Genomic DNA, 25,385 nt, shown 5'->3' with positions numbered 1-25,385 from the left:
ATAAGATATGGTTAATGTCTGTAACTCACCTCTTTTGTTTTTATGAAGTCATGGCACTGTTTAATAACTAGCCTAGAAAGATAAAATTTTTGGCTTACATTTCACATATTTGTTGTTCATTTGTTTGCTTATTTGTTTTTCTTATTGAGTAGGACCTCTGATAACATTATTTTTTACTAGTAATTTTACCTCTGGAAGTTAGTATGAGCTATTTCTGAAACTGCCATAAGTAAATAATAAATACTATCAGAGAGATGTGTGTTCATCATCCATCATAATACAGTTGTTAATGTTGTTGTAAGCTGGAGAAAAAGCCAGTCGCAATACTATGACTATATCTTTCTTAGTCATTTAGCATTTCCTGGACATGAAACAGCCTGTGTTTGTGTTACCTAACACTGACCAAGTGCAGGGTCTGCAAGAGTGTCCACTCTAGCTTGTGAAATTTTTTTTTTTACTGATCTTGGGAATTATTTTTTAGATGCTAGTTTGTCCAGGACAACAAGAAACTCCAGAAACAGTCCAGAAATTTATGGTGCCTGGCCATGCTTTTGCTACTTTTTTAATACATCTCCTGCTAGTCCATAACACATCAGGAAATTCAGTCATGAGCCACATAACAAAGAACCACACAGAATCACAGAATAGTTGAGGTCAGAAGAGACCTCTGGAGGCCATGTGGTCTAACACTACCTTCAGATACCAGGTCTCTAAGGAGAAGATTCCACAACCTTTCTGGATAGCCAGTGCTCTGTCATCCACACAGCACAGAAGTGCTTACTGATGTGCAGAGGGAACCTCTAGGGTTTGTGCCCATCACCTCTTGTCCAGACACTGGGCATCACTGACAAGGGCCTGAATCCATCTTCTTTACACTCTCTCTTCAAGTATTTATGGACATGGATGAGATCTCCTTGAACCTCCTCTTCTCCAGATGGAGCATTTCCAACTCTCAGCTCTCTCAGCCTCTCCTGAGAGGAGAGGTTCTCCAGGCCTTGAAGCATCTTGATGGCTCTACGCTGGACTCTTTCCAGAATGCCAAAGTCCCTCTTGCTCTGAGGAGCCCAGTACTGGACCAGGACTGCAAGTGCAGCCTCATCAAGACTGAGAAGGTAAGAATAACTTCCTTTGATTCGCTGGTGATATTTTGCCTAATGCAGCAAAGAATACCATGAGCCTACTTAGCAGCAGTTGACTCACCTGTTCAACTCTGAGTTCACCGAGACCTCCAGGTCCTTTTCTGCTATATTCCTATGCTGACTGGCCCCCAGCATGTACTGTTGCGTGGTATTACTCCTAGCCATGTAAAAGAATTTGTATGTTTATTTGACTTAGTTTCATATTTGTTGCATAACTGTAAGTGAAGGACATTTCAGAGTAGAAAAGCTGTTGATATGAAATACAATGTACAAAGGTAGCTGTTCTACAACATATACTTCATCAATCTATGCACCATCCCACTAACCTTAATATACAACAGCTCATGAGGCAGTGAAAAAAACCAACAAACAGAATCCTGTCTTTGTAGAATAAACAATTTAAGTAGATGAATGCTAATATTTTATCATAATCTTCCAGTTGAATATCTTATAATTCCATAAATATGGAGGAAAAGGAAGAATAGAATATTAATTCATTGAAAATAATGATTGAAAGATCACAAATTCAGTTGTTTGGGGCTTTTTTATCCTATTCTTTTGCATGCTCAGATTGACTTACTGAATATGCACAATTTTGCATGTATAAATACCAGTCAGTATTTCCACCCTCTCCACTTAAATTAATTGAAGAACATGCCCACAGTAAGATTCCCAGGTGAAAATGTAGATGTATCATTTGTACACACATAAATAGATGCTCCAGGGTAAATAATCAAACTATTATTGCCACATTATTTTTGTCTTCAGTAGCTAATTGTGCTGGGACCGTACATGAAACTCTGTATGTAGATCTATTTAGCATAAATTTATGCTACAGATTTTAATGACCATAATACAACCACAGGGAGAGAAAGTAGGTAATAAGAACACAGGATATAAACAACCATATTGCAGAAAAAATTAACACCTTGAATATCAGCAAGATTCAAATGGGAAAGAAGTCCAGCCCATAAAAAAATGAATTAAGTTCCTTACTGTCTTACTGCCACAATATAAGGACAATTGTAATGCCAGTTCTGTGCTATCAGAAGCTCTTGAGTAGCCCTAAAATCATAAAAATAACATTGATAGCTTAATATTTTAATGTCTCACTTTAAAAGTTCATGCCAGGATATACACAGGGACACTTCAATGGCATTCTCTCCCATTCCTATCCTTCTTGGCAAGAAAGAATAATCTAAATAAAAAGATCATTAGGTTAACTGTGGGACCAGTCAAGAAAAGTTTCCTGGGTCAGGTCAGCTGAGGAGAAAAACAGCAATTTGCATCATCTGTGGAGAAGCGAAAAGAAAGCATGAAAGGTAATTAGTAAATAAATTTAGGGCAATTCTAATTCTTTTCATTCAGAACTGAAGAGAGGAGAGAAAGGAAATAATTAATAATACCCCAGCCTTTAATTCTTTCCTTCAGTATACTATCATCTTCGTAACGGAATGGAAATGCTATACTGTGTACATTGCATCTTACAGACTATAGAGCAATACACCTTGGAAGTTTTGAAGTATTAAACATTTACTGAAAACAGTGATAGCCATTGAATTTTTGACAAACTTTAGCTATCGCTCAGTATTTCCCATTTCAGAGAAAGAAATTTGTTACAGATGACACCCTGGAGCAGACTGAAATATTTGCCTTTGTTTTACCTATGACTTTCTTTCATTTAAACTTTGAAATATTAAAAACAAACACAATTTTAAGTATATACCTTTTGCTGTGTTTCTGCTTAACGCGGTGTTCAGAATTTCAAGCAAATTACTTAATCTTCAGTATTGCAGATGTTTCTATTTAGTTTGATTAGCTAGGAAAAGAAAATCATAAGGAAAATTTCTGCAAATGAAAATACGCAAGTTAGCATCACTGATGACGACAGACAAAGACAGAAATACTCTTCTGTCCTTTGACTTATTCAATATTATTTTAATACTACTTACTGATATGAGGAAAATTTTTCATTGTTTGAATTAATAGACATTCAACAAACATTACTAGACATTATAATGAACTTTAACAGAATTCAATAATTCAATAAACAAACTGTACTAATGAAAAAAACACATTTATTTCCAAAGTTCTTCACCAAGTGAAATTCAACAGGAAAACATCTAATTTTGTTATTTTTTAAGATGTATTTCAAAGTGTGAAGAAAATTCTAAGAACTGGGTGTTGTTATACTGGAAATGGTAAGCATATATTGTATTTTTTTCCACATATATGATCTCCCCTTTCAAGAATCTGTGATGAAATAATTCTGTAGCCAGAGCGGGATGCAAATTACTGTTTTACAACTTTTAATGGATATTTTCCATATTAATTCATCTAATGTTTTTCTGAAGGCATTAATATTATTTTGCATCCACAACATCCTGTGGCAATGAACTCCCCAATTTAATTATGCATTTTGAGTACTTTTTGCTTTAAACCATCTGCCTGCTCATTTCATTTGATGCTTCCAGCTGCCTCTGTATGAAAAATAGGGAATAGCTATTGCTTGTTGACCTATCCTGAGCCATTAATCATTTTACTTACCCCTACCATATCCCAGTACTGCCACTTCCTTTCTAGACTGGAAAGTCTAATTGCATTTTACTCTTTTATATATTCCATTCTCACTTTCTGATCTTTTTCTTTTTCTTTTTTTTTTTTTAATCTGTATGCCTTCTGTAAGTTTTTGGTTGTTTTTTTTTTCTTTCTGAAGAAGGAGAGAACAAATGCCTCATGTCATGTCATGTTGCAATACTAGCTACATTAGCATCCTTCAAAACTTTCCTAGATGGCAAATGAAAGAAAGTAAAACAATTTAACAAAAGAAAGGTAAATGTATGTCCAACACAGGTACAGTGAGAATAAGATCTAGAAAATGTTGAAGAAAAACAACCCTGAGCCTCATAAAGTTAAGCACAACAAATTGTAGTTAATGGACTTCTCAAAAATGTTAAAAGCCACTTTGCAACCCTCCAAAAAAAAAAAAAAAAAAAAAAAAAAAAATTATGAGAGCATCTTTTATTGGGATTAGAGACCTGAAAACATGATCATATACACAACCTCTGAGTATGAAAAATTTGCTCATACAGACAATGATAAGCTACTAACTTCACATTAGACAAACCTGCAATTTACTCACTATCCTCAGTGGAGTTTATCAATAAATCTGTACCAGAGAGAACATCACCCAGCTACGGAAAAATTGACTACTGCTGATTTGTTTTTATGGGCCAAATATCCACCTAGCTGAGCTGTTATGTTTCCTTTTTTGATTTCTTTCCAAGAACTTTTTGATTTTATTCCACTTCTTTTTCTCCACATCCTTGTTTGAAAGTTTTACTTTATTTTCAACCGGTATAAATTATTGCCAGTCTGGCTGTCTGGCCTTTCTTTGTTTCTAGTTTGCAAACAAATATGACTTCAGGAACCTCGTAGTCCCTTGTGGACCGATGTTACAGTAATAATTACAGCATCACCTTCACTTATTTCCATACACCATGATCACTGCTTGACAGAACTTTGGGCTGTGGAACGTTCTGCACACTTGCTCATTAGAGTGGGATACTAAGGCCTGGTATGCTGCATGCTACATCAGCATCTTGTCCATACAGGGCATGAGTATTCTGCAAGGAATGCTGGAGACATGTACTGATGGTAAAGTTAAGATATCATGTGTAGATGGTTCTGTAGAGAATGCTAAGGAAAAGTTTACAGCTAAAAAATTGTCAGATGTGCTCCTTCATTTCAACTGAAAGGCATAGGTTCATTTATAAGGTCGAGTCTAAATCAGCTTGCTTTTTGTTCTCACAGAAACCATCTGGAGTTACAAGGAGAACCCCAGAGTGAAGAAAATGCAACATGCCTAGGGTGGGAGATATACCACTTAGAAGAAACATCAAGCATGAGGGTACTGCAAATCTTTAGTCTCAAAGTTGTGGTCCTAGTCTGTTTGTAGATGAATGAAAACACCATTCAGACAATGCAGACACTGGTTTATGAAAACTTAAAGAGTGTTGCATATCTTAACAATTATTTTACATAAAATAGTTAACATTATCATCAATTACATAAGTATATCAACATACATATTTCAGTGTATCTTTGGTGCCTAGTTTTGCAATTCTGCTGAGTGGCTGATTTAAAACCTACATGAAATAAAGTAATGCACAATGAACATGAAAATACAAGCAGACATTTTTCCTTGCCCGAATAGTCTTTTCATATTTTCTTTCACCCATCATTCTCAGTTCTGACTTATAATATCTTTGATTATTGAGGTTAAAGCAGAACATCTTATGATAACAATTAGTTGAATCATACAATATTAAGTTTTTCAAATTTTTACAATACCAATACTTACAACATTTAAAATAATTGAAAGATGAAGGTGCAGTCACAAATGACAACTCCCTGTATAAAAATATAAGTTAGTTTAAAGGACAATGCTAGGGAAGAAATATATATATATATATATATATATATGAAGGTAAATAAATAAAACTGTTTAGTATCCTACTCCTTAATGCATTAAATGGGCTATCCTCATTGCTGACAAATTCTGGGTTCTATGGAAAGTTAGTAACTGAGTAAGCTTGAAACAAACATCATTTAAACACTTGGCATTTCTTGTTTTGTTTTTGTTTTTGTTTTTGTTTTTTTTCTATTATGAAATTACAGGGTTTCGTGACAGAAACAACAGAACTTTAAAATACTGCAGGAAGGCAGCTTGGAAATCCTGTATAAGTCAATATGGCACAATGAAAACTTGTAAGAAAAAAATATGATAAATATATATATATATATAAAATAATATATGTTTTATATATATATAAAACAATACACTTTATATTAGCATAACTGGAGTACCGTATCCAGAATTCCAGGCCCCCAGTACAAAAAAGATCTCCTGGAGAGAGGGAGGGCCACAAAGATGATAAAGGGTCTGGAGCATGTCCCCTATGAGGAAAGGCTGAGCGAACTGGGTCCGTTCAGCCTTGAGAAAAGAAGACTCAGAGGGGATCTGATTAATGTTCAGAAATATCTTAAGTGTGAGAGTCAAAGGGATATGTCCAACCTCTTTTCATCAGTCTGTGGGGACAAAGGGAAATGATCAGAAACTGGAGCATAGGGAGTTCTGCACCTATATGTGAAAGACCTTCACAGTGAGGGGGATGGAGCACTAGAACAGGCTGCCCACAGATGTTGTGGATTCTCTTTCTCTGGAGGTATTCAGGACCTGCCTGGGCACCAACCTATGCAGCCTGTTGTAGGGGGGCTGGACTCAATGATCTCTAACGGTCCCTTCCAGCCCGTACAATTCTGTGTTTCCGTGATTATGTTATAATAGAAAGGGAGTTTATATGTGATGGGATCATGTTAACACAGGAGGATATTTTCCAGAAAACCTGCTTAATGTACAAGTTGAATCAAAAAAGCAAAACTGGTCATGCAAGAGTATACTTTCATGATGAAATGGCAATAGTTAATTTTTAATTCTGTAGCACTCGAAGCTACAACCTAAAATCATTCCAATAACCACTAAGAAAATATAAGGTATATAGGAAAGGAACAGCACATTTGCTCAGTTTTCTGGCCAGAAGTCTTTTAGACTCAGTATGTCTCAGTAGACATACACCTAGTACCAGTACTCAGCTGCACTGCAAAGCTGCACAAGACACAGGAAAGAATGATCTTCTGCTTCTTGCAATTGTACTCACTGCAAGGGCAGCCTTGCATCGATCCTGGGCAAAGAGAGAGTTTGGACTTGGCTAATGGCCTTGCTCACAGCAGAAAGGAGAAGGCTTGTAGAGATCTTAGGATCACAAGAAAACTGAGTTTACAGGAAACTCAAGAGAATGTCTAGGTCATCCACAAATCTGAAGGCAAGATCAACAGCTTTCCATGTCAAAAATAAATTTATTTTTTGAAGGTTCCAGTGGAAGAGGTTATCTAGCCTGTCAGTCTATTACTTTACTTTTCTTATCCCATCATTAACAAAACTTCGCAACTCACAACAGCTTAATCATTTGTTTTGCTTTTAAACTGTCATTACCTGCTTAATTGCTTTCACGCGATAGAAATACATTAACTGAACTTCTTTGTAGTCAGAGTATGAAGACCAGATGTTAAAACCGACTTGTCAAAGAAAAAAATATGTATTCATTTAGCATGTCTCCACATGTATTACTGTACCTCATTTTTGCTACCAAATACTGAATGAAATTAGTGTATGCAAAACAGGCATATGGTCTTTAGTCAGAATGACAGAGTCTCTTCTCTGGACTGGGAATGAAAGAATGACAAACTCAGAAAATGAGCAGATTAGAAGTCTCAGTATTACTGATAATCCATGAAAATTCTTTGAAAAGTTTCATAATAGTTCCAATGAGGATTACAGAAAACAGTGATAGCTTTCAGACTTCAAGAGCAATCTATCAGTGTCTTTCACATTTAGTTTGCCAGAATACTGAAGATAAATTTCATATTCACACATGTGATGGCTTACTAATTTTCGACCTGATCATTATGAAAGTACATTCAAATTTACACTTTGATTTTCAAAGAAACTCACACAGACTATTGAAACAAACATCATTTAAACACTCGGCATTTCTTGTTTTGTTTTTGTTTTTGTTTGTTTTTGCTAATAAGACTATTAGCAATTCTAACTTCAAACAATTTCCACGAGGAGATAAACATACTTTTCATTAGCTACAATTCACAGTTTCGGAACTACAATGATCACATCTAAGCTCAGAAGTACATTCTGCCAGACAATTCATAGTGGAAACAAACAGATTATTATACCTGGATTTGTGCTAAACACATCTTATTAGTAGAGTGATACAGTTGACAGCAGTAAAGACATAATGCAGATGTGTTGTACATCATGGTCTGCCACTATTTATCTGAGTAACTTTGAACAGTATCTTCTTTATTCCTACGTGTAACTACCTGAAAAATCAAGGATAAGATGTAAAGTGTTTTAATGAATCGGATGGAAATCTGCATATTAAAATCTAAAACAGGCTTCAGAAGAAGACATAGATACCTGCAAATTAGAATCATACAGAATGTATAGATTGTTCTGACTTGAGCTAAAGTAGATCTTAAATGGAAACAGTACTGCACATGGGTAGAAACAGAGATGTAACACTATAGAGCAATCTTCTGGATAGCACTAAATATTTACGGATTAGAGAACAGATGGTTGTGATGAGTCCACAGTTTTACACTGAAGTGCTTTTTCTCCCATAACATTTTCATTACATTCCAATTTCTTCTCTCAGCAATACCTCTACCTATATTTATTTATACTGTCATTCCATATAAAATCTAAAACATGGGACTTATTTTCCTATGCTACAACCTCAGTAAATATCATATGATATAAAATGATATGATAAAGCACATGACATATGATATATGATATCATATGATATGACAGGACATGACATGATATGACAGAACATGACTACAAATTATACTTTATTGGCATCTTACACTTCATTGTTATTGTATCAAGGTTTAAATGTTTAAAACTTAATTTCTGTTCTTAGACAAATTTCACTTTCTCTGTCTAAAAAACAAGAAACACAAAAATGCACCCGCATAAATTTGAAATACAAACTACACTAAATAATGAAAAAAAACCTGTTCCATTAGCATTTCACCAAACAGAATCACATGCAGATATTCTTCCTTTCTGTGTGTCATATGAGAGACACTGAATAAGTGTGCCACAAAAAAGACCTCAGCATACAAGTAACGAAGTATGAGTTCTTGCAGAAAGAAATCTCCTTTCTCAACTATGCAGCAGAACAAGCTAGTAAGATACACAGCCCATAAATACAGGAAGATATTAATAGTGTCTTCTTACTATAACATCAAACCCTGTTTCTACACTCTCTTTTGCTATTTGAAACCTTCTGTATATGATCCACTGAAGTTTCCACAACCCATAAGGAGGTTCCTGAACACTATAACTTTTTCAACTTTGAAATAAAGTTGAAAAATATAGCAAAAAAACCTGGTGCCATACGAAACGACGTGCAGGCTATGGTGATGGAGTTCTCACAGTACAGAGAAACTAATGCTTGCACAGAAAATATACAGGTGGTAAAATGACAAAAGGGATTACTTCTGTACGTCTTCCTCAATCCCTCTCTGCACCAGTAGGTTCAGATCATACTATTTTGGTTGTTTTTTTTTTTACCTAACATTTAACAATAAATTTTAATGTCCTACACAGATTCATTATTGATATTCCTCTGATTGTTTCTGAAGACTATTCTGACCAATACACATTGGTATCTAGGAACCACATTTTAATATTTTGACTTTCTGTACATGATCCACTGACGTTTCCACAACCCATAAGGAGGTTCCTGAACACTATAACTTTTTCAACACATGATCGTATTTTAAATAAAAAATCCTTCTTTATACCACAGCTCTATTGCTCTACATGCCTAAAACTTAAATAATTACTGCAACTGTGAATATTAACTTAAAAATCAGGGGTGGGTGCTGTGGGGGCGGATAGCCCATTGTGATGTCCCCGAGCAACAGGCTGTGACATCACCGGGTAACGATTGTGACAGCTGTGCCCTCACTGCTCATAGTGGGGTGCCGGCAGAGCCTGGCTCAGTCTGGCTCGTTCCTGGACCGTGCTGAGCAGCTCTGCGAGGCTTGGAGGTCGAGCAAGGTTTTGGCTGTGCTGTGCTGGGTCGTGCCTGGGGCTGCTTGCAGCATCTCAGTGCCTGACCCCGCAGCATCGCTTCTGTTTCCCTGGCCCTGCCTAGTGCAGGCAGCCGGGACCCTACTGAGCGCACCCGCAGCAGCGGAGGTGAGTGGTGCGGGGACACCTGGGTCCCTCAGGGCAGCCGTGGGGAGCCTGGCCCCGTGCCAGCGGGGAGCACGAGACGGCCCAACAGTGGGCTTGGGGGGGCTTTCTGCAGAGGACTCGCACACCCTGGGACAGCAAGTGACTGTGACCTCCCTTCCTCTTGCAGGGCGAGACACCACCGCCGCAGCTGCGTTGAAGGAGAACAACTCGTCATCCTCGGTTCTCCCAGTGCCTGCAGCGAGAAGATCATGGCTGCAGAAGAGGCATGGATGTGTCCTGTCTGCCGCGAGGTGCGGCAGGACGTGGCACGAGCAATTCCGTGCAATCACACCTTCTGCTTTGGCTGCATCCAGCGGTGGGCGAGGCTGAGGGACAGCTGCCCGCTGTGCAGGACAGCCATGGAGACCATCCGGGTCTCCGTGCGGGGAGACAATCGATACGTGGATTGCGTCGTCTCCCCGCCCGCAGTGCCGGTGCCCGTCAGCTTCGGCACCACCACTGCCACCGGTCCCGACAGCGACGAGGACCTTCTTCCACCCCTTCCACCACTGTCCCCTGTGCCCATGGCCGCGGAGCCGGAGAGAGTGGGCGGCCTCCTGCTGGGGGAGTGGGCGGCACTTTTCAGGGTCCGACCAGACATCCTCGACCCGGTGCTGCCCTGGCTGGAGCGGGAATTGTGCCGCAACGGCGAGCTGCGCTGGTGGCAAATCAAATGTCACCAGAGCATGATTGTGGCATTCCTGTGCCAGGTGGGGCCTGACAGGGACATCCTGGTGGACTGCACAGAGCAGGCCCTGGGACCCATCACCGCACCGCTCATCGATGGCCTCATTGCAACCATCGAGAGCCAGTGTGGCCAGGCGGCCCGGAGGCTGCTGGGCCTCGAAGAGGAACTGCGGGATGGGCCTGAAGACCCCAGGGCTGCCCACTTGCAGGAGGACGGCCCCGCGGCCCCGTCCGGTACAACTACCGCTCCTCAGGGGACCGTCGACCCCAGCGCCGTGCCCTCTGGCAGCTCCACCGGTCCCGACGCAGATGAGCTCCCCGGCACGTCCAGCGGGGCCACTGGCGGGGTTACAGACGAGCTCCCTGCTGCACCCAGCCCCGGGGAGCGGGAGCATCCCGGCCAGGAGCCGGCTCCCGAGGCAGCCGGTCCCTCTGCCCAGCGCCGCAGCCGCGGCCCCTCCGCTCACGGCCGGGGCAGGAAGCGCTCGGCTGGGGGGCGCCGGCGCCCCACCAAGAGGAGGGCCGGCAGCGCCCAGCGCGATCCTCCGCCCTGCAAGAGGCGGCGCTCCCGGCCCCTCTAGCGGGGCTCACACATTTCCAATAAAAGATTAGAACTCAGAAGCACATGTTATTCCCAGTGTCTGTTCTTTCCGAGGTTCATTCTTCACGCACACACCCTGCACACACTGTGCCATACGAGAGCGGTGCTCTCTGCACCCAATGTGGATGTGCCGCCGTTAAACAAACCCTTCTCCTGGGCCTTTTGTGGGGAATGAGCTACAAATCATATAACCGTGACACACACTCATGGATAGACTGCAATATCATTCATGTTCACCTCCACTTCTCAGTCCTGAGTCCATCTCTATTTTGTATATCTTCCTAGCTGTATCATGTGCCCACCAAGACAAAGATAATTCACCATTATGTTGCCAGTCCAGACCTAGCTGTGAAACTTCAATCCTAGTAGCCCGATCCAGCTGACAGTTGTTTTGATGTACTTCAGTAGCACAACCCTATGGTACATCAGCTGCAGATTTCTGCACTCAGCATAGTTTACAGCTGCACAGGATTTCTGGGACTCTGAGTCACACAGGCTTTCGGTCACCTGGGCAAACCCTCTGCAGATCAGGTCAAATTCTTATTAACCAGCACATGATGCAGCCATTACCCAGATTCAGGCTCTGCAGAAAAGAAGACAAGTTCTTGACTTCAGAAGGAAGATTATGGTGGAGTGTCTTGCTCCAAGTTATAGGAGAGGAGGTTCTTTGATATATGTGTTCCCAGCATATATTAAGAAACAACGGTTCAAATGTTGGTCTGACCAGTTTTTTACAAATCTTAAGTACGGAGATGGGGAAGGGGAGAAGGGCGATAGAAAAGATAGGAAATAGAAGCAAGGAGTCTTTGTAGGAAGCAAGAGGGAGATAGTCACCACCTGGATCCAGCATAGTCTGTAGTTCAGTCGTTGATCATTAGTAGTGGTGGGTCATCGGGCATTGTTGTTCCGCTGATGATGACCACTTTTCAATGGTAGTACCAACTTATTTATAAGTAAGTTCAAAGTGGTCGAGTCAGCTCTCTTTGGAGTAGCAGCTCCTGGCTCTGGGATCTCAGCAGAAACTCCTTTGTTTCCATCTTCCGGGCCTTGCCAACAGGTAAGAGGTAGCAGGGATGCCCACCTGCATCCTGTTTGTCACCGGACACGATGGTATCATGCCCCTTTTTTCCCATACCAAGCTGGAGCTATTTAATCCCAGGCTAGATCTTCTGCCAATAAACACTCCTGAGCACTCTCTTCCCGAGGCAAACAGCTCTGGAGGAACGTGCTTCCACCATCGAAGTGATGTTGATTGTCACACGGTTGCACTCATCACTTGCCTCCTCAAAAAATCAGAGTTTTATCGCAAGAAATACCCCAGGAAGCAAGCTTTGAGCCAGAAAACAAAGAAGAGTTCTCACATGGAGGCATCCCTGCCCACTGGGGGATCATGTCTTCTGTCCAACAACAGCTGTGGCAATCTGAGCCCCAGTTAGGGCTTGCAGCTGCCTGGTTTTAGTGTTCCCTGTGCTGTTACACTTCCCTGTTCCAGGACAGGTGTCACCTCCTCCTGGCAGCCCCACACCTGGGCACTGAAAACACTGACAGGTTTAACCACCCTGCCAAACGGTGCTCCTCATACCCCCTTGGTGGCTCAGCGTTTGGATCTTGATAGCTATTTGAAACCTCTACAATAAGAATTTAAACTGCTTTTCAGAAAAGCAAAAAACAGTAGTTCTTACAGGAAAAGTATCAAGTAACCTAGTTTACAGCCTAATTAAAAATAAGATGTCATTGTATGTCTCAAACATTAATTTAAAAATCACTTAGAGTAAAATAGACGCTTTCCCAACATACAATATTTGATTTTTCTCTTGACACACTGCAAGGACGTTTAGCATCGAATGCCTTCAACGGTCACTTCTGCTAAATTAAAAACAACAAACATGTGAGATAAAATAGAATTAAGGTCAACATTTTAAATGCTGTGTACCTATAATTACCAGATTAAAAAATATTGGTCATCGAATATATAATCATAGAGTTATTTAAGTTGAAAAGATCTTTAAGATCACCAAGTCAAAACATCAACTTACCAAGTATCATCACTAACCCACATTCCTTAGCACCATATCCACACATTTCTTAAATACTACCAGGGATGGAGTCTCTTCCCTAGGCAGCACATTCCAGATCTTGACAATCTTCTCTGTGAATAAATTCCTTATGACATCCAATCTAAACCTCCTCTGCCACTATTCAAGACCGTTTTCTCCCATCTTATCATTGTTCACCTGACAAAAGAATCCATCAGCCCCTCCTTGCTGCAACTTCCTTTCTGTTGTGGAGTGATGGATCCTTATATGGGGAGGAAAAAAAAAAAAAAAAAAAAAAAAGGTCACGCTACTTCACAGAAGATTGTGACACATCAAAATTTACCTCCTTCCAAACACAGCAGAAGATAAAAAAAATATCAAAATTCATTCTGAGGTAAATATAAAATCTTTTCAAGTTGGCTTAAAATAGAAATTGCAATTATCAAAGTATTATCACAAAACAAAATAGGCTTGTAGGAAGGACATGGCATGTATTTACCCAAGAAATTCTGCTCACGTTTTCTGATTCACGTTTTCATATATCTACAAGGTAGCCAGTGTACAAGCTTTTGATAAATCACACTGTTACTGTATGAAATAAGTGGCTTATTTATCTGTCTTTGTGTGGCTTGGTTGTGTTCACATGCACGCTTGCAGATGATAATCACACAGTGCTTGAAACAAATTGGTTTGTTCTAGCTGGTTTAGTAACTAGAAGAAACTGGTGAGGCTAAAGGTTCTCAGCCTATGAAATAGCGAGTGATCCAAAAAAAAAAAAATAAAACCAAAATTCTCCTCACCGAAGAGTACTGTTCAACCTAAATCTTTGAAATAAAGTTGAAAAATATAGCAAAAAAACCTGGTGCCATACGAAACGACGTGCAGGCTATAGTGATGGAGTTCTCACAGTACAGAGAAACTAATGCTTGCACAGAAAATATACAGGTGGTAAAATGACAAAAGGGATTACTTCTGTACGTCTTCCTCAATCCCTCTCTGCACCAGTAGGTTCAGATCATACTATTTTGGTTGTTTTTTTTTTTACCTAACATTTAACAATAAATTTTAATGTCCTACACAGATTCATTATTGATATTCCTCTGATTGTTTCTGAAGACTATTCTGACCAATACACATTGGTATCTAGGAACCACATTTTAATATTTTGACTTTCTGTACATGATCCACTGACGTTTCCACAACCCATAAGGAGGTTCCTGAACACTATAACTTTTTCAACACATGATCGTATTTTAAATAAAAAATCCTTCTTTATACCACAGCTCTATTGCTCTACATGCCTAAAACTTAAATAATTACTGCAACTGTGAATATTAACTTAAAAATCAGGGGTGGGTGCTGTGGGGGCGGACAGCCCATTGTGATGTCCCCGAGCAACAGGCTGTGACATCACCAGGTGACGATTGTGACAGCTGTGCCCTCACTGCTCATAGTGGGGTGCCGGCAGAGCCTGGCTCAGTCTGGCTCGTTCCTGGACCGTGCTGAGCAGCTCTGCGAGGCTTGGAGGTCGAGCAAGGTTTTGGCTGTGCTGTGCTGGGTCGTGCCTGGGGCTGCTCGCAGCATCTCAGTGCCTGACCCCGCAGCATCGCTTCTGTTTCCCTGGCCCTGCCTAGTGCAGGCAGCCGGGACCCTACTGAGCGCACCCGCAGCAGCGGAGGTGAGTGGTGCGGGGACACCTGGGTCCCTCAGGGCAGCCGTGGGGAGCCTGGCCCCGTGCCAGCGGGGAGCACGAGATGGCCCAACAGTGGGCTTGGGGGGGCTTTCTGCAGAGGACTCGCACACCCTGGGACAGCGAGTGACTGTGACCTCCCTTCCTCTTGCAGGGCGAGACACCACCGCCGCAGCTGCGTTGAAGGAGAACAACTCGTCATCCTCGGTTCTCCCAGTGCCTGCAGCGAGAAGATCATGGCTGCAGAAGAGGCATGGATGTGTCCTGTCTGCCGCGAGGTGCGGCAGGACGTGGCACGAGCAATTCCGTGCAATCACACCTTCTGCTTTGGCTGCATCCAGCGGTGGGCGAGGCTGAGGGACAGCTGCCCGCTGTGCAGGACAGCCATGGAGACCATCCGGGTCTCCGTGCGGGGAGACAATCGATACGTGGATTGCGTCGTCTCCCCGCCCGCAGTGCCGGTGCCCGTCAGCTTCGGCACCACCACTGCCACCGGTCCCGACAGCGACGAGGACCTTCTTCCACCCCTTCCACCACTGTCCCCTGTGCCCATGGCCGCGGAGCCGGAGAGAGTGGGCGGCCTCCTGCTGGGGGAGTGGGCGGCACTTTTCAGGGTCCGACCAGACATCCTCGACCCGGTGCTGCCCTGGCTGGAGCGGGAATTGTGCCGCAACGGCGAGCTGCGCTGGTGGCAAATCAAATGTCACCAGAGCATGATTGTGGCATTCCTGTGCCAGGTGGGGCCTGACAGGGACATCCTGGTGGACTGCACAGAGCAGGCCCTGGGACCCATCACCGCACCGCTCATCGATGGCCTCATTGCAACCATCGAGAGCCAGTGTGGCCAGGCGGCCCGGAGGCTGCTGGGCCTCGAAGAGGAACTGCGGGATGGGCCTGAAGACCCCAGGGCTGCCCACTTGCAGGAGGACGGCCCCGCGGCCCCGTCCGGTACAACTACCGCTCCTCAGGGGACCGTCGACCCCAGCGCCGTGCCCTCTGGCAGCTCCACCGGTCCCGACGCAGATGAGCTCCCCGGCACGTCCAGCGGGGCCACTGGCGGGGTTACAGACGAGCTCCCTGCTGCACCCAGCCCCGGGGAGCGGGAGCATCCCGGCCAGGAGCCGGCTCCCGAGGCAGCCGGTCCCTCTGCCCAGCGCCGCAGCCGCGGCCCCTCCGCTCACGGCCGGGGCAGGAAGCGCTCGGCTGGGGGGCGCCGGCGCCCCACCAAGAGGAGGGCCGGCAGCGCCCAGCGCGATCCTCCGCCCTGCAAGAGGCGGCGCTCCCGGCCCCTCTAGCGGGGCTCACACATTTCCAATAAAAGATTAGAACTCAGAAGCACATGTTATTCCCAGTGTCTGTTCTTTCCGAGGTTCATTCTTCACGCACACACCCTGCACACACTGTGCCATACGAGAGCGGTGCTCTCTGCACCCAATGTGGATGTGCCGCCGTTAAACAAACCCTTCTCCTGGGCCTTTTGTGGGGAATGAGCTACAAATCATATAACCGTGACACACACTCATGGATAGACTGCAATATCATTCATGTTCACCTCCACTTCTCAGTCCTGAGTCCATCTCTATTTTGTATATCTTCCTAGCTGTATCATGTGCCCACCAAGACAAAGATAATTCACCATTATGTTGCCAGTCCAGACCTAGCTGTGAAACTTCAATCCTAGTAGCCCGATCCAGCTGACAGTTGTTTTGATGTACTTCAGTAGCACAACCCTATGGTACATCAGCTGCAGATTTCTGCACTCAGCATAGTTTACAGCTGCACAGGATTTCTGGGACTCTGAGTCACACAGGCTTTCGGTCACCTGGGCAAACCCTCTGCAGATCAGGTCAAATTCTTATTAACCAGCACATGATGCAGCCATTACCCAGATTCAGGCTCTGCAGAAAAGAAGACAAGTTCTTGACTTCAGAAGGAAGATTATGGTGGAGTGTCTTGCTCCAAGTTATAGGAGAGGAGGTTCTTTGATATATGTGTTCCCAGCATATATTAAGAAACAACGGTTCAAATGTTGGTCTGACCAGTTTTTTACAAATCTTAAGTACGGAGATGGGGAAGGGGAGAAGGGCGATAGAAAAGATAGGAAATAGAAGCAAGGAGTCTTTGTAGGAAGCAAGAGGGAGATAGTCACCACCTGGATCCAGCATAGTCTGTAGTTCAGTCGTTGATCATTAGTAGTGGTGGGTCATCGGGCATTGTTGTTCCGCTGATGATGACCACTTTTCAATGGTAGTACCAACTTATTTATAAGTAAGTTCAAAGTGGTCGAGTCAGCTCTCTTTGGAGTAGCAGCTCCTGGCTCTGGGATCTCAGCAGAAACTCCTTTGTTTCCATCTTCCGGGCCTTGCCAACAGGTAAGAGGTAGCAGGGATGCCCACCTGCATCCTGTTTGTCACCGGACACGATGGTATCATGCCCCTTTTTTCCCATACCAAGCTGGAGCTATTTAATCCCAGGCTAGATCTTCTGCCAATAAACACTCCTGAGCACTCTCTTCCCGAGGCAAACAGCTCTGGAGGAACGTGCTTCCACCATCGAAGTGATGTTGATTGTCACACGGTTGCACTCATCACTTGCCTCCTCAAAAAATCAGAGTTTTATCGCAAGAAATACCCCAGGAAGCAAGCTTTGAGCCAGAAAACAAAGAAGAGTTCTCACATGGAGGCATCCCTGCCCACTGGGGGATCATGTCTTCTGTCCAACAACAGCTGTGGCAATCTGAGCCCCAGTTAGGGCTTGCAGCTGCCTGGTTTTAGTGTTCCCTGTGCTGTTACACTTCCCTGTTCCAGGACAGGTGTCACCTCCTCCTGGCAGCCCCACACCTGGGCACTGAAAACACTGACAGGTTTAACCACCCTGCCAAACGGTGCTCATCATACCTCCTTGGTGGCTCAGGGTTTGGATCTTGATAGCACAGATGCCCTTTATCATCCTGACCATGGGTGTCTGCTCACCCCGTGCCAGAGTGAGGGAGGAAGAAGGGCACAGAGGTGCACATCAACTGCTTACACATTATGGATATCTGCCTTCTTGCTGGTGATACTAATCACACTGACAGGGCCCAGAGTAGGGGGCATTGGACACTGCCTTGTGCCTGCAGCTGGAACCCAACTGAGCACACCCACAGCTGTGAAGGTGAGTTGTGCAGGGACACCTGGGTCCCCACAAGCAGCTGTGAGGAGTTACATTCACATCATTAGCTAATGTTATGCTTGAACCTCATCCTGAGCCTCAGTAAATAATTTCAGAAACTGGCTTTGGAAACTGAAGACAGATTAGCTTTGGCAGTTGTTTCATCCATTCATAGAACCTGTAACAGAAATTGTTCCTACCTTAATTTTTTGTGTATGAATATCAAAAAACAGTCTGCCACACATACACTCAACATTCTCTATGCATATTCATAGAATCATAGAATTGTTTGAGTTTGAAGTGACCCTTTAAGGTCATCTAGTCCAACTCCTCTGCATTGAACAAGGGTGCTTACAACTCAATCAGGCTGCTCGTAGCCCGTCCAGCCTGTCCTTGGATGTCTCCACAGACAAAACACATACTACCTCTACTGGCAACAGGTTCTAGTGCTTCACCACCCTTATTTTAAGAAACTTATTGCTTATATCCAATCTAAGTCTTCTGTCTTTTTCAGTTTGACACCATTTCCCCTGGCTCTATCCTATTTTACCAGCACATAATATACAAGTGGGATGAAGTATGTTTTAGGGAGTGTTTTAGGGAGTCATTTGTATATTGCCTGTACCCTAAAAACCCTCCACAGGTATATACAGAATGTTTTCATTAATTCAACAGTTAAGACATAAAAGCTTCTTAAGTCAGTTTTGATTTAACACTTATTGCTTCTTCTAAGCTGCCTGTAGAAGAGTCAAGAATTTTTGCTCTGAACATTTTGGAATGTTCAGAACATATAAATGAACATATATATGCATATATATACATATATATATACATTTCAGTGTGATCTATTCTCTCTTTTTCTTTCCTCTCTCCTCAGAAATTATAGAGTCTACCTAACTGACTGATGCCACAGACTCTGCTGTCTTACTCCCATAGTATACACACCATCTGGATTTTATTTGTGCCATGCGGGCTCATGCTAATCAGAACAGGTACAAAATTTACCAGTGACTATCCATGTAATTGTGCAATACTGCTGCTCTGTCAGTGCCTTCGTGTGCATCTTCAGTATGTACAATTTCTATTATGTTAATAGAATTAAGTAAAAAATGATGGAGTAGCTGTCAGCTGCCAGTTTAAGGTTTTTATTTGTTTTATTTTATTTCTCTAGAGTTTTAAAGATTTTCACTGATGTTTGCAGCTACAGCCTTCTCAAAATTATCAACAATTTGAGAAAATTGGCAACTTCTCTAACCTGGCCTGAATGACAAACTATCTACCTTAATTTACATCAGGAGAAATCAGTTGTAATCCATAATTTTTGGAGAAAATATGTTTCAAAATGAATGTTAAATTATGCATGTTACTGTGACGGTGCTGTCATATGAAAACAGAAATAGTTAATATTTTTGCATTTGCCATGAAAAAAAAAAAAAAGAAACAACCACCCTATTTTGTTTAAAAATATGGATTGTTTTCATGGTTGTACTTATTTTATACATTTCTGTTCTAGTGACTGTCACTATTATGAAATACTGTCTTTCCTAAATGCTACAGCTAAACATTTTTTCAGCAGTATTTCTTAGTGAATGAGATACATCTGACATGGCAGGTGGCAAAGATTTCACAGATCAGAATCAATATATTAAATTTCACCTTGCATATGAGCTGACATTTGCTAATATTTGTTGTTTTTTTTTTTTTAATGAAACTTTTAAAAATTATATTTCGTTAATTTATTTCTAGAAGAAAGCAAAAAGCTTCTGCAGAGGCTTAGTTATGCATTCTAATTTCTAAATATTTTTTTAGAAAATAAATTAACTTTTTTGTGCTGCTTATATTAAAAACTATAAAGGAATAGCTCTTTGATCTTCAAAGTATGTCACTTCAAAATAACTCTATAAATTGTATCTCTTCCTCTGCTCAAATTCACTGCCATTTAATTACTTTTTCATAGGAATTGTTTGTAAGTTCCTGACACTGAACTGTGTGTGTGATGCATTGGGGAACAAATTTTACATATTGTTTACATTTCATAACTTTCTATCCAGAGCTAATGAACTCTCCCAAAATAGTTTAAGAAATATACGTGCATTTTCAAAGGTGACTGATTCCCCTCTGAAGGAAACAGAGGGCCTGATATGCTGACCAATCTCTTCGCACAAGGACATCTGCTGTCTCTCTGGACTGTGGGTCAGAGACACCACAAGGAAGCTCCCTAGTCTGATATGGTCTGCTGATTACCTGCTTTTGGTTGTTCAAATCAGCAACAATGAAGTAGATGAGAAACTGGACATGAGCCAGCAGTGTGTGCTTGCAGTCCAGAAAGCCAACTATGTTCTGGGCTGCATCAAAAAAGAGGTGGCCAGCAGGGAAAGGGAGGTGATTGTTCCCCTCTACTGCATCCAGGCCTGGAGCCTCCAGCACAAGAAAGACTTAGAGCTCTTGAAACGGGTCAGAGGAGGACTACCAAGATGGTTAGAGGGCTGGAGCACCTCTCCTATGAAGAAAGGTTGAGGGAACTGGACATGTTTAGCTTAGAAAAGAGAAGGCTCCAGGGAGATCTCATTGTGGCCTTCCATTACTTGAAGAGAGTGTATAAACAGGAGGGGCAACGGCTGTTTACGAGGGTAGATGGTGACAGGACAAGGGGGAATGGTTTTAAACTGAAACAGGGAAAATTTAGGTTAGATATTAGGAGAACATTTTTCACTCAGAGAGTGGTCGCGCACTGAACAGGTTGCCCAGGGAGGCTGTAGATGCCCCATCCATGGAGGCATTTGAGGCCAGGCTGGATGTGGCTCTGAGCAGCCTGGGTTAGTGCCTATGGCAGGGGGGTTGAAACTAGGTGATCTTTGAGGTTCTTTTTAACCCAGGCTGTTCTATGATTCTGTATGATTCTATATGATTCTATGAACTTGTGGATAGAAGTCCAAGGGCATACAAAAAGGGCATACTTCAGAGCACTGGGGAAATTAGATAAAGGAACAGAAGAACAGATAGTTTCAGCAACACCTTCAGTAGGGAGAAATACTGAAAGGAACAGGAAAACACATCTGATCAACACATGGCTAAAAGTCTGGTGCCATCAGTGGAATTTATTTTTATTTTTATTATTTTTATTTTTTTTTAATTATGTATCCTGCAGAAGTAGACCTGCTGAAGACAGTTTATACAGCACCAGGGCCTACTGGAGACAGAAGAGGTTCACCTGCCTGGAAGGGTGAAAAGGATTCTGCCCCAGGAGTTGACAGGACTTGCTGAGGGGTCTTTATACTAGATTTGGAGGCAAAGTGGATAAAACTAGGCTCACTAGAGACCTAGGGACAATATGCTGGGCCTGGGGGTAAGATTAGCAGCCCAGCTAAATGCGTATATACCAATGCATGCAGCATGGGCAACAAACAGGAGGAGATAGAAGCCATTGTTCAGCAGGAAAACTATGACATAATTGCCATTACCGAAACATGATAGAATCACTCCCATTACTGGAGTGCTGCAACAGATGTCTGAAAGCTCTTCAGAAGGAAAAGGCAAGGAAGGAAAGGTGCTGGGGTGGCTCTTTGTGTTAGGAAGTGTCTTGATGTTGTAGAGCTCAGTATTGGGAATCATAAGGTCAAGTACATATGGGATCAGGGAGAAATCCAAATAGGCAGATATCCTAGGGAGAAACTGTTATAGACCACCCAAGCAGGATGAAGAGGCAGGTGAAGAATTCTTCAAGCAACTGACAGAAGTCACCCTTGTTCTCACAAGGTGACTGATAGGGGACTGAAACTTAACAGATATTTGCTGGAAGTACAATATAACAGATAGAAATCAGCCTAGGAGGTTCATGGAGTTTGTGGTAGATAACTTCCTGAAACAGCTGGTAAGGAAGCTTATCAGTGGAGATGCCCCTCTAGAACTGTTGTTCACAAACAGAGAAGGAATGATTGATGATGTGGTGATCAAGATCTGTCTTGGGCATAGCAACCACAAAATTTTTTTGAGACAACTTTCTAGTTTCTTAATGTGACAGAATTAATATTGGTTACCGTACATTGAAAAGGAGATTGAAAATATTTTCCAGGAAAGGCTATGCAGCATACATTAATCAGAGGATAATAATTAAGACTTAAACTGGACAACAGTTTATGAAAATAAGTAATCTGCCTAAATGGACTCAAGTTGTAAAAACATTTATAACAATATCTATATAGAGAGGTGTTTTTTTTGTGTGTGTTTGTTTGTTTGTTTGTTTGTTTGTTTTCCAATTCATTTTTCTCTTTACATTGACAGGAAAAGGAATACCTATTGAAGGAGATAATTCTGGAAGTTTTGTGCAACAAAAATTAATCCATAGAATGAATAGGAAGAAAAGAACATTATTAAATCAATGTGATACAGAGTTTACATTTTTTTTCCTTATCTGTTTAATAAATAACTGATTTCAGAGCTCAAGTTTTGCATCTTGTTGATAGGACCTGTGCTGTCCCTCTGCAATCCTTAAAGAAAATGATGCTAGGCATCCAAGAAGGAAAGGAGAAATGCCAATAAACAGTTTGAGATACTTACAGAGCATAGAAAGTAGTGGAAACTTATGTTCATCTTAAGCAAATCTTCCCTTATACTTAAATAAAATGAAATTAAGTGATATTACCATATGCAGCATATATTGTGCAACATGTCTGTGCAAGAGCAAACACTGTGTGACATCTCCCAAATATCTTCCTGCAATGGCTTGTTCCTATCACTTCAGTAAATGAGTCCTGACTGCTGTGGAGTAAGATGTGTCCTAAATGCTTCTTTTTTTGCAAGTAAAGGTAAAGCTGATTCCAATTTGTTAGAGAAAATCAAAACAACTTCTTCCTTTATGTAGATGGTTTTGTCACACCTGATTAGCTCCAAACAGGACTTCTATCTCAATGCAATTTCAGGTTGAATAATTGGTACCAATCTACTTCCTAAGGGCAGGAAATGTGAGTCTATGGGCTTCTGTCCATTGAATCACACCATTTAAAGGAAAGTGTGTTTTTTAAAGAATAACTGGTTAGCATGGATTTGTTTGACGATAGCATGCAAATCCCAACCAAAACTTTTAAGAAAAAGGTCTCAGAGTTACTGGAAAATATATAATAATTACATTATATGTTTGTTTCCCATTTGGAGGAAAAAGTAAGCAGAATTTAGCAGAAATTTGGGATCATGTGTAGATTTCCTTTAAATCATTATCTAAATATTTGTATGACATCTTGAAAATACAATAATATTTTCTGACTTTTTTTAGGAACCAGATTTCTGGCTGGAAACTCCTACCATCCAACTATTGTCAGGAACTTTTTAAACAGATGTGTTTTCTGTCATGTTGTCAACAACATTATTGTTAGTGGTAACACAAACTAGTAGCAACAACAAAACTGATAACAACAACAGTTTGTGAAGGATGGGCCTTTTGTTTTGAGAATCACTTCACTCACAGCAACAGTAGGCTTAATTTTATTAGCTGGCAGTCCCAGCCCTCAGCAGTACATGATAAAATACCCTTTAATTCTTGTACCTCTCAGTAGCTTACAGTAGTCCGTAGAATATCAGGGATTGGAAGGGACCTCAAAAAATCATCTATTTCAATCCCCCTGCCAGAGCAGGAACACCTAAATTGGGTCACACAGGAATGTGTCCAGGCAAGTTTTGGTTGTCTCCAGAGAAGGAGACCCCCATCCTCTCTTTCCAGCCTGTTCCAGTGTTCTGATACCCTCACCATGAAGAAACTTTTTCTCATATTTATGTGAAAGCTCTTATGTTCCAGCTTGCACCCGCTGCCCCTTGTCCTATCACTGGATGTCACTGAGAAGAGCCTGGCTCCATCCTCCTGACACACACCCTTTACATACTTATAAACATTAATGAGTTTTCCCCTCAGTCTCCTCTTCTCCAAGCTAAAGAAATCCAGCTCCCTCAACCTTTCCTTGTATTGGAGATGCTCCACTCCCTTAATCATTTTTGTGGCTTTGCGCTGGACTCTCTCAAGCATTTTCCAGTCCTTCTTGAACTGAGGGGCCCAGAACTGGACACAGTATTCCAGATGAAGTCTCATTGGGGCAGAGTAGAGGCAGGGGAGAACCTCTCTCAACCTGCTAACCACACTCCTTCTAACACACTCTAGGATGCCATTGGCTTTCTTGGACCTCAAGGGCACAGTCATGATCCCATGGTCATCCTGCTGTCCATCAGTACCCTCAGATCACTTTCCCCTACACTGCTCTCCAATAGGTCAGTCCCCAATATACACTGGTACCTGGAGTTGCTCTTGCCTACATGTAATACTCTACATTTGCCGTTGTTTTATTTCATTAAATTTCTCCCTGCCCAACTCTCCAGCTGGAGATGGCAGCTGGATGGCAGCACAGCCTTCTGGAGTGTCAGCTACTCCTCCCAGTTTTGTGTCATCAGTAAACTTGCTGACAGTCACTCTATTCTCTCATCCAAGTTGTTGATGAACATATTGAATAGTACTGGTCCCAGTATTGACATATCCTTAAGGAGCTCTACTAGATACAGAACTCCAACTAGACTGTCCCATTGACCACAACTCTCTGCCTTCTTTCCTTCAGCCAGTTCACAGTCCACCTCACTACCCAATCATCCAGACCACACTTTCTCAGTTTAGCTGTGACGATGCTGTGGGAGATAGTGTCAAATGCTTTACTAAAGCCAAGGTAGATCACATCCTCTTCTTTATCATCATCTGTCAACCTGGTTATGTCTTCGTAAAAGTCTATCAGGTTGGTTAAGCAAGACTTCCTCTTGGTGAAGTCATCTTGACTGCGTCTAATGACCCTCTTATTGTTGATATTCCTAAAGACAGCACCAAGGGTAAGCTGTTCCATCACCTTTCCAGGGATGGAGGTAAGACGGTCTCTAGTTGCCTGGGTCCTCCTTCTTGCTCTTTTTGAAGACTGGAGTGACATTTGCTTTCTTTGAGTCCTCAAGCACCTCTACCATTCCTCGTGACTTACCAAAGATGGTGGAAAGCAGTCTAGCAATGACTTACGCCAGCTCCCTTAGCAACTGTGAGTGCATCCCAACAGGACTCATGGTTTTATGGATGTCCTGATTGCTTAATTCGTCCTTAGCCCAGTCCTCATCAACCAAGGCAAACATTGCCTTAATCCTGACTTCTTCTGGGACCTTAGGGCCATAACCCATAGGG

The 25,385-nt window shown here is 42.2% G+C and overlaps 3 protein-coding genes across 4 annotated transcripts; 2 read left to right on the top strand and 1 right to left on the bottom strand.

The window, feature by feature from the left end:
- Positions 1–539: 539 nt before the first annotated feature.
- On the bottom strand, positions 540–3,907 carry LOC149912808 (uncharacterized). Of its 2 annotated transcripts, none has more exons than XM_090131704.1 (5): positions 3,687–3,907; positions 2,866–2,987; positions 2,253–2,431; positions 1,201–1,296; positions 540–1,104 (listed from the first exon to the last, which is right to left on the bottom strand). In XM_090131704.1, the coding sequence occupies exons 3-5, from the start codon at positions 2,306–2,308 to the stop codon at positions 801–803; spliced, it is 456 nt and encodes a 151-aa protein (XP_089987830.1). In that variant the 5' UTR covers positions 2,309–2,431; positions 2,866–2,987; positions 3,687–3,907; the 3' UTR covers positions 540–800. The 2 variants fall into 2 exon arrangements, with proteins under 2 accessions (XP_089987830.1, XP_089987831.1); XM_090131705.1 differs by having other exon boundaries at positions 2,866–2,958.
- A 5,993-nt stretch (positions 3,908–9,900) lies between these two features.
- On the top strand, positions 9,901–13,613 carry LOC149912807 (uncharacterized). The gene is made up of 2 exons (XM_090131702.1): positions 9,901–9,990; positions 10,157–13,613. Exon 2 carries the CDS (start codon positions 10,239–10,241, stop codon positions 11,295–11,297), a length of 1,059 nt encoding a protein of 352 aa, XP_089987828.1. The 5' UTR covers positions 9,901–9,990; positions 10,157–10,238; the 3' UTR covers positions 11,298–13,613.
- Positions 13,614–14,838: 1,225 nt separating this feature from the next.
- Positions 14,839–17,892, top strand: LOC149912806 (uncharacterized). The gene is made up of 2 exons (XM_090131703.1): positions 14,839–15,031; positions 15,198–17,892. Exon 2 carries the CDS (start codon positions 15,280–15,282, stop codon positions 16,336–16,338), a length of 1,059 nt encoding a protein of 352 aa, XP_089987829.1. The 5' UTR covers positions 14,839–15,031; positions 15,198–15,279; the 3' UTR covers positions 16,339–17,892.
- Positions 17,893–25,385: the final 7,493 nt, after the last annotated feature.

The sequence above is a fragment of the Phasianus colchicus genome, chromosome Z (genome assembly GCF_987193195.1).
Source record: "Phasianus colchicus chromosome Z, bPhaCol1.hap1.1, whole genome shotgun sequence".
Classification (NCBI taxonomy): Eukaryota; Metazoa; Chordata; class Aves; order Galliformes; family Phasianidae; genus Phasianus; species Phasianus colchicus.
Note: the sequence above shows the minus strand (reverse complement) of the source record. Positions and strands in the feature narration are given on the sequence as shown.

Bases quoted from the DNA above. Each gene is read 5' to 3' on its own strand.
- LOC149912808 (XM_090131704.1), bottom strand. From the start codon at position 2,308: ATGGGAGAGAATGCCATTGAAGTGTCCCTGTGTATATCCTGGCATGAA. The intron at 1,297-2,252 runs GTGAGACATTAA...TTACATGGCTAG, and splicing joins TCCTGGCATGAACTTTTAAA to GAGTAATACCACGCAACAGT. The intron at 1,105-1,200 runs GTGAGTCAACTG...TTACCTTCTCAG, and splicing joins GTGAACTCAGAGTTGAACAG to TCTTGATGAGGCTGCACTTG.
- LOC149912807 (XM_090131702.1), top strand. From the start codon at position 10,239: ATGGCTGCAGAAGAGGCATGGATGTGTCCTGTCTGCCGCGAGGTGCGG.
- LOC149912806 (XM_090131703.1), top strand. From the start codon at position 15,280: ATGGCTGCAGAAGAGGCATGGATGTGTCCTGTCTGCCGCGAGGTGCGG.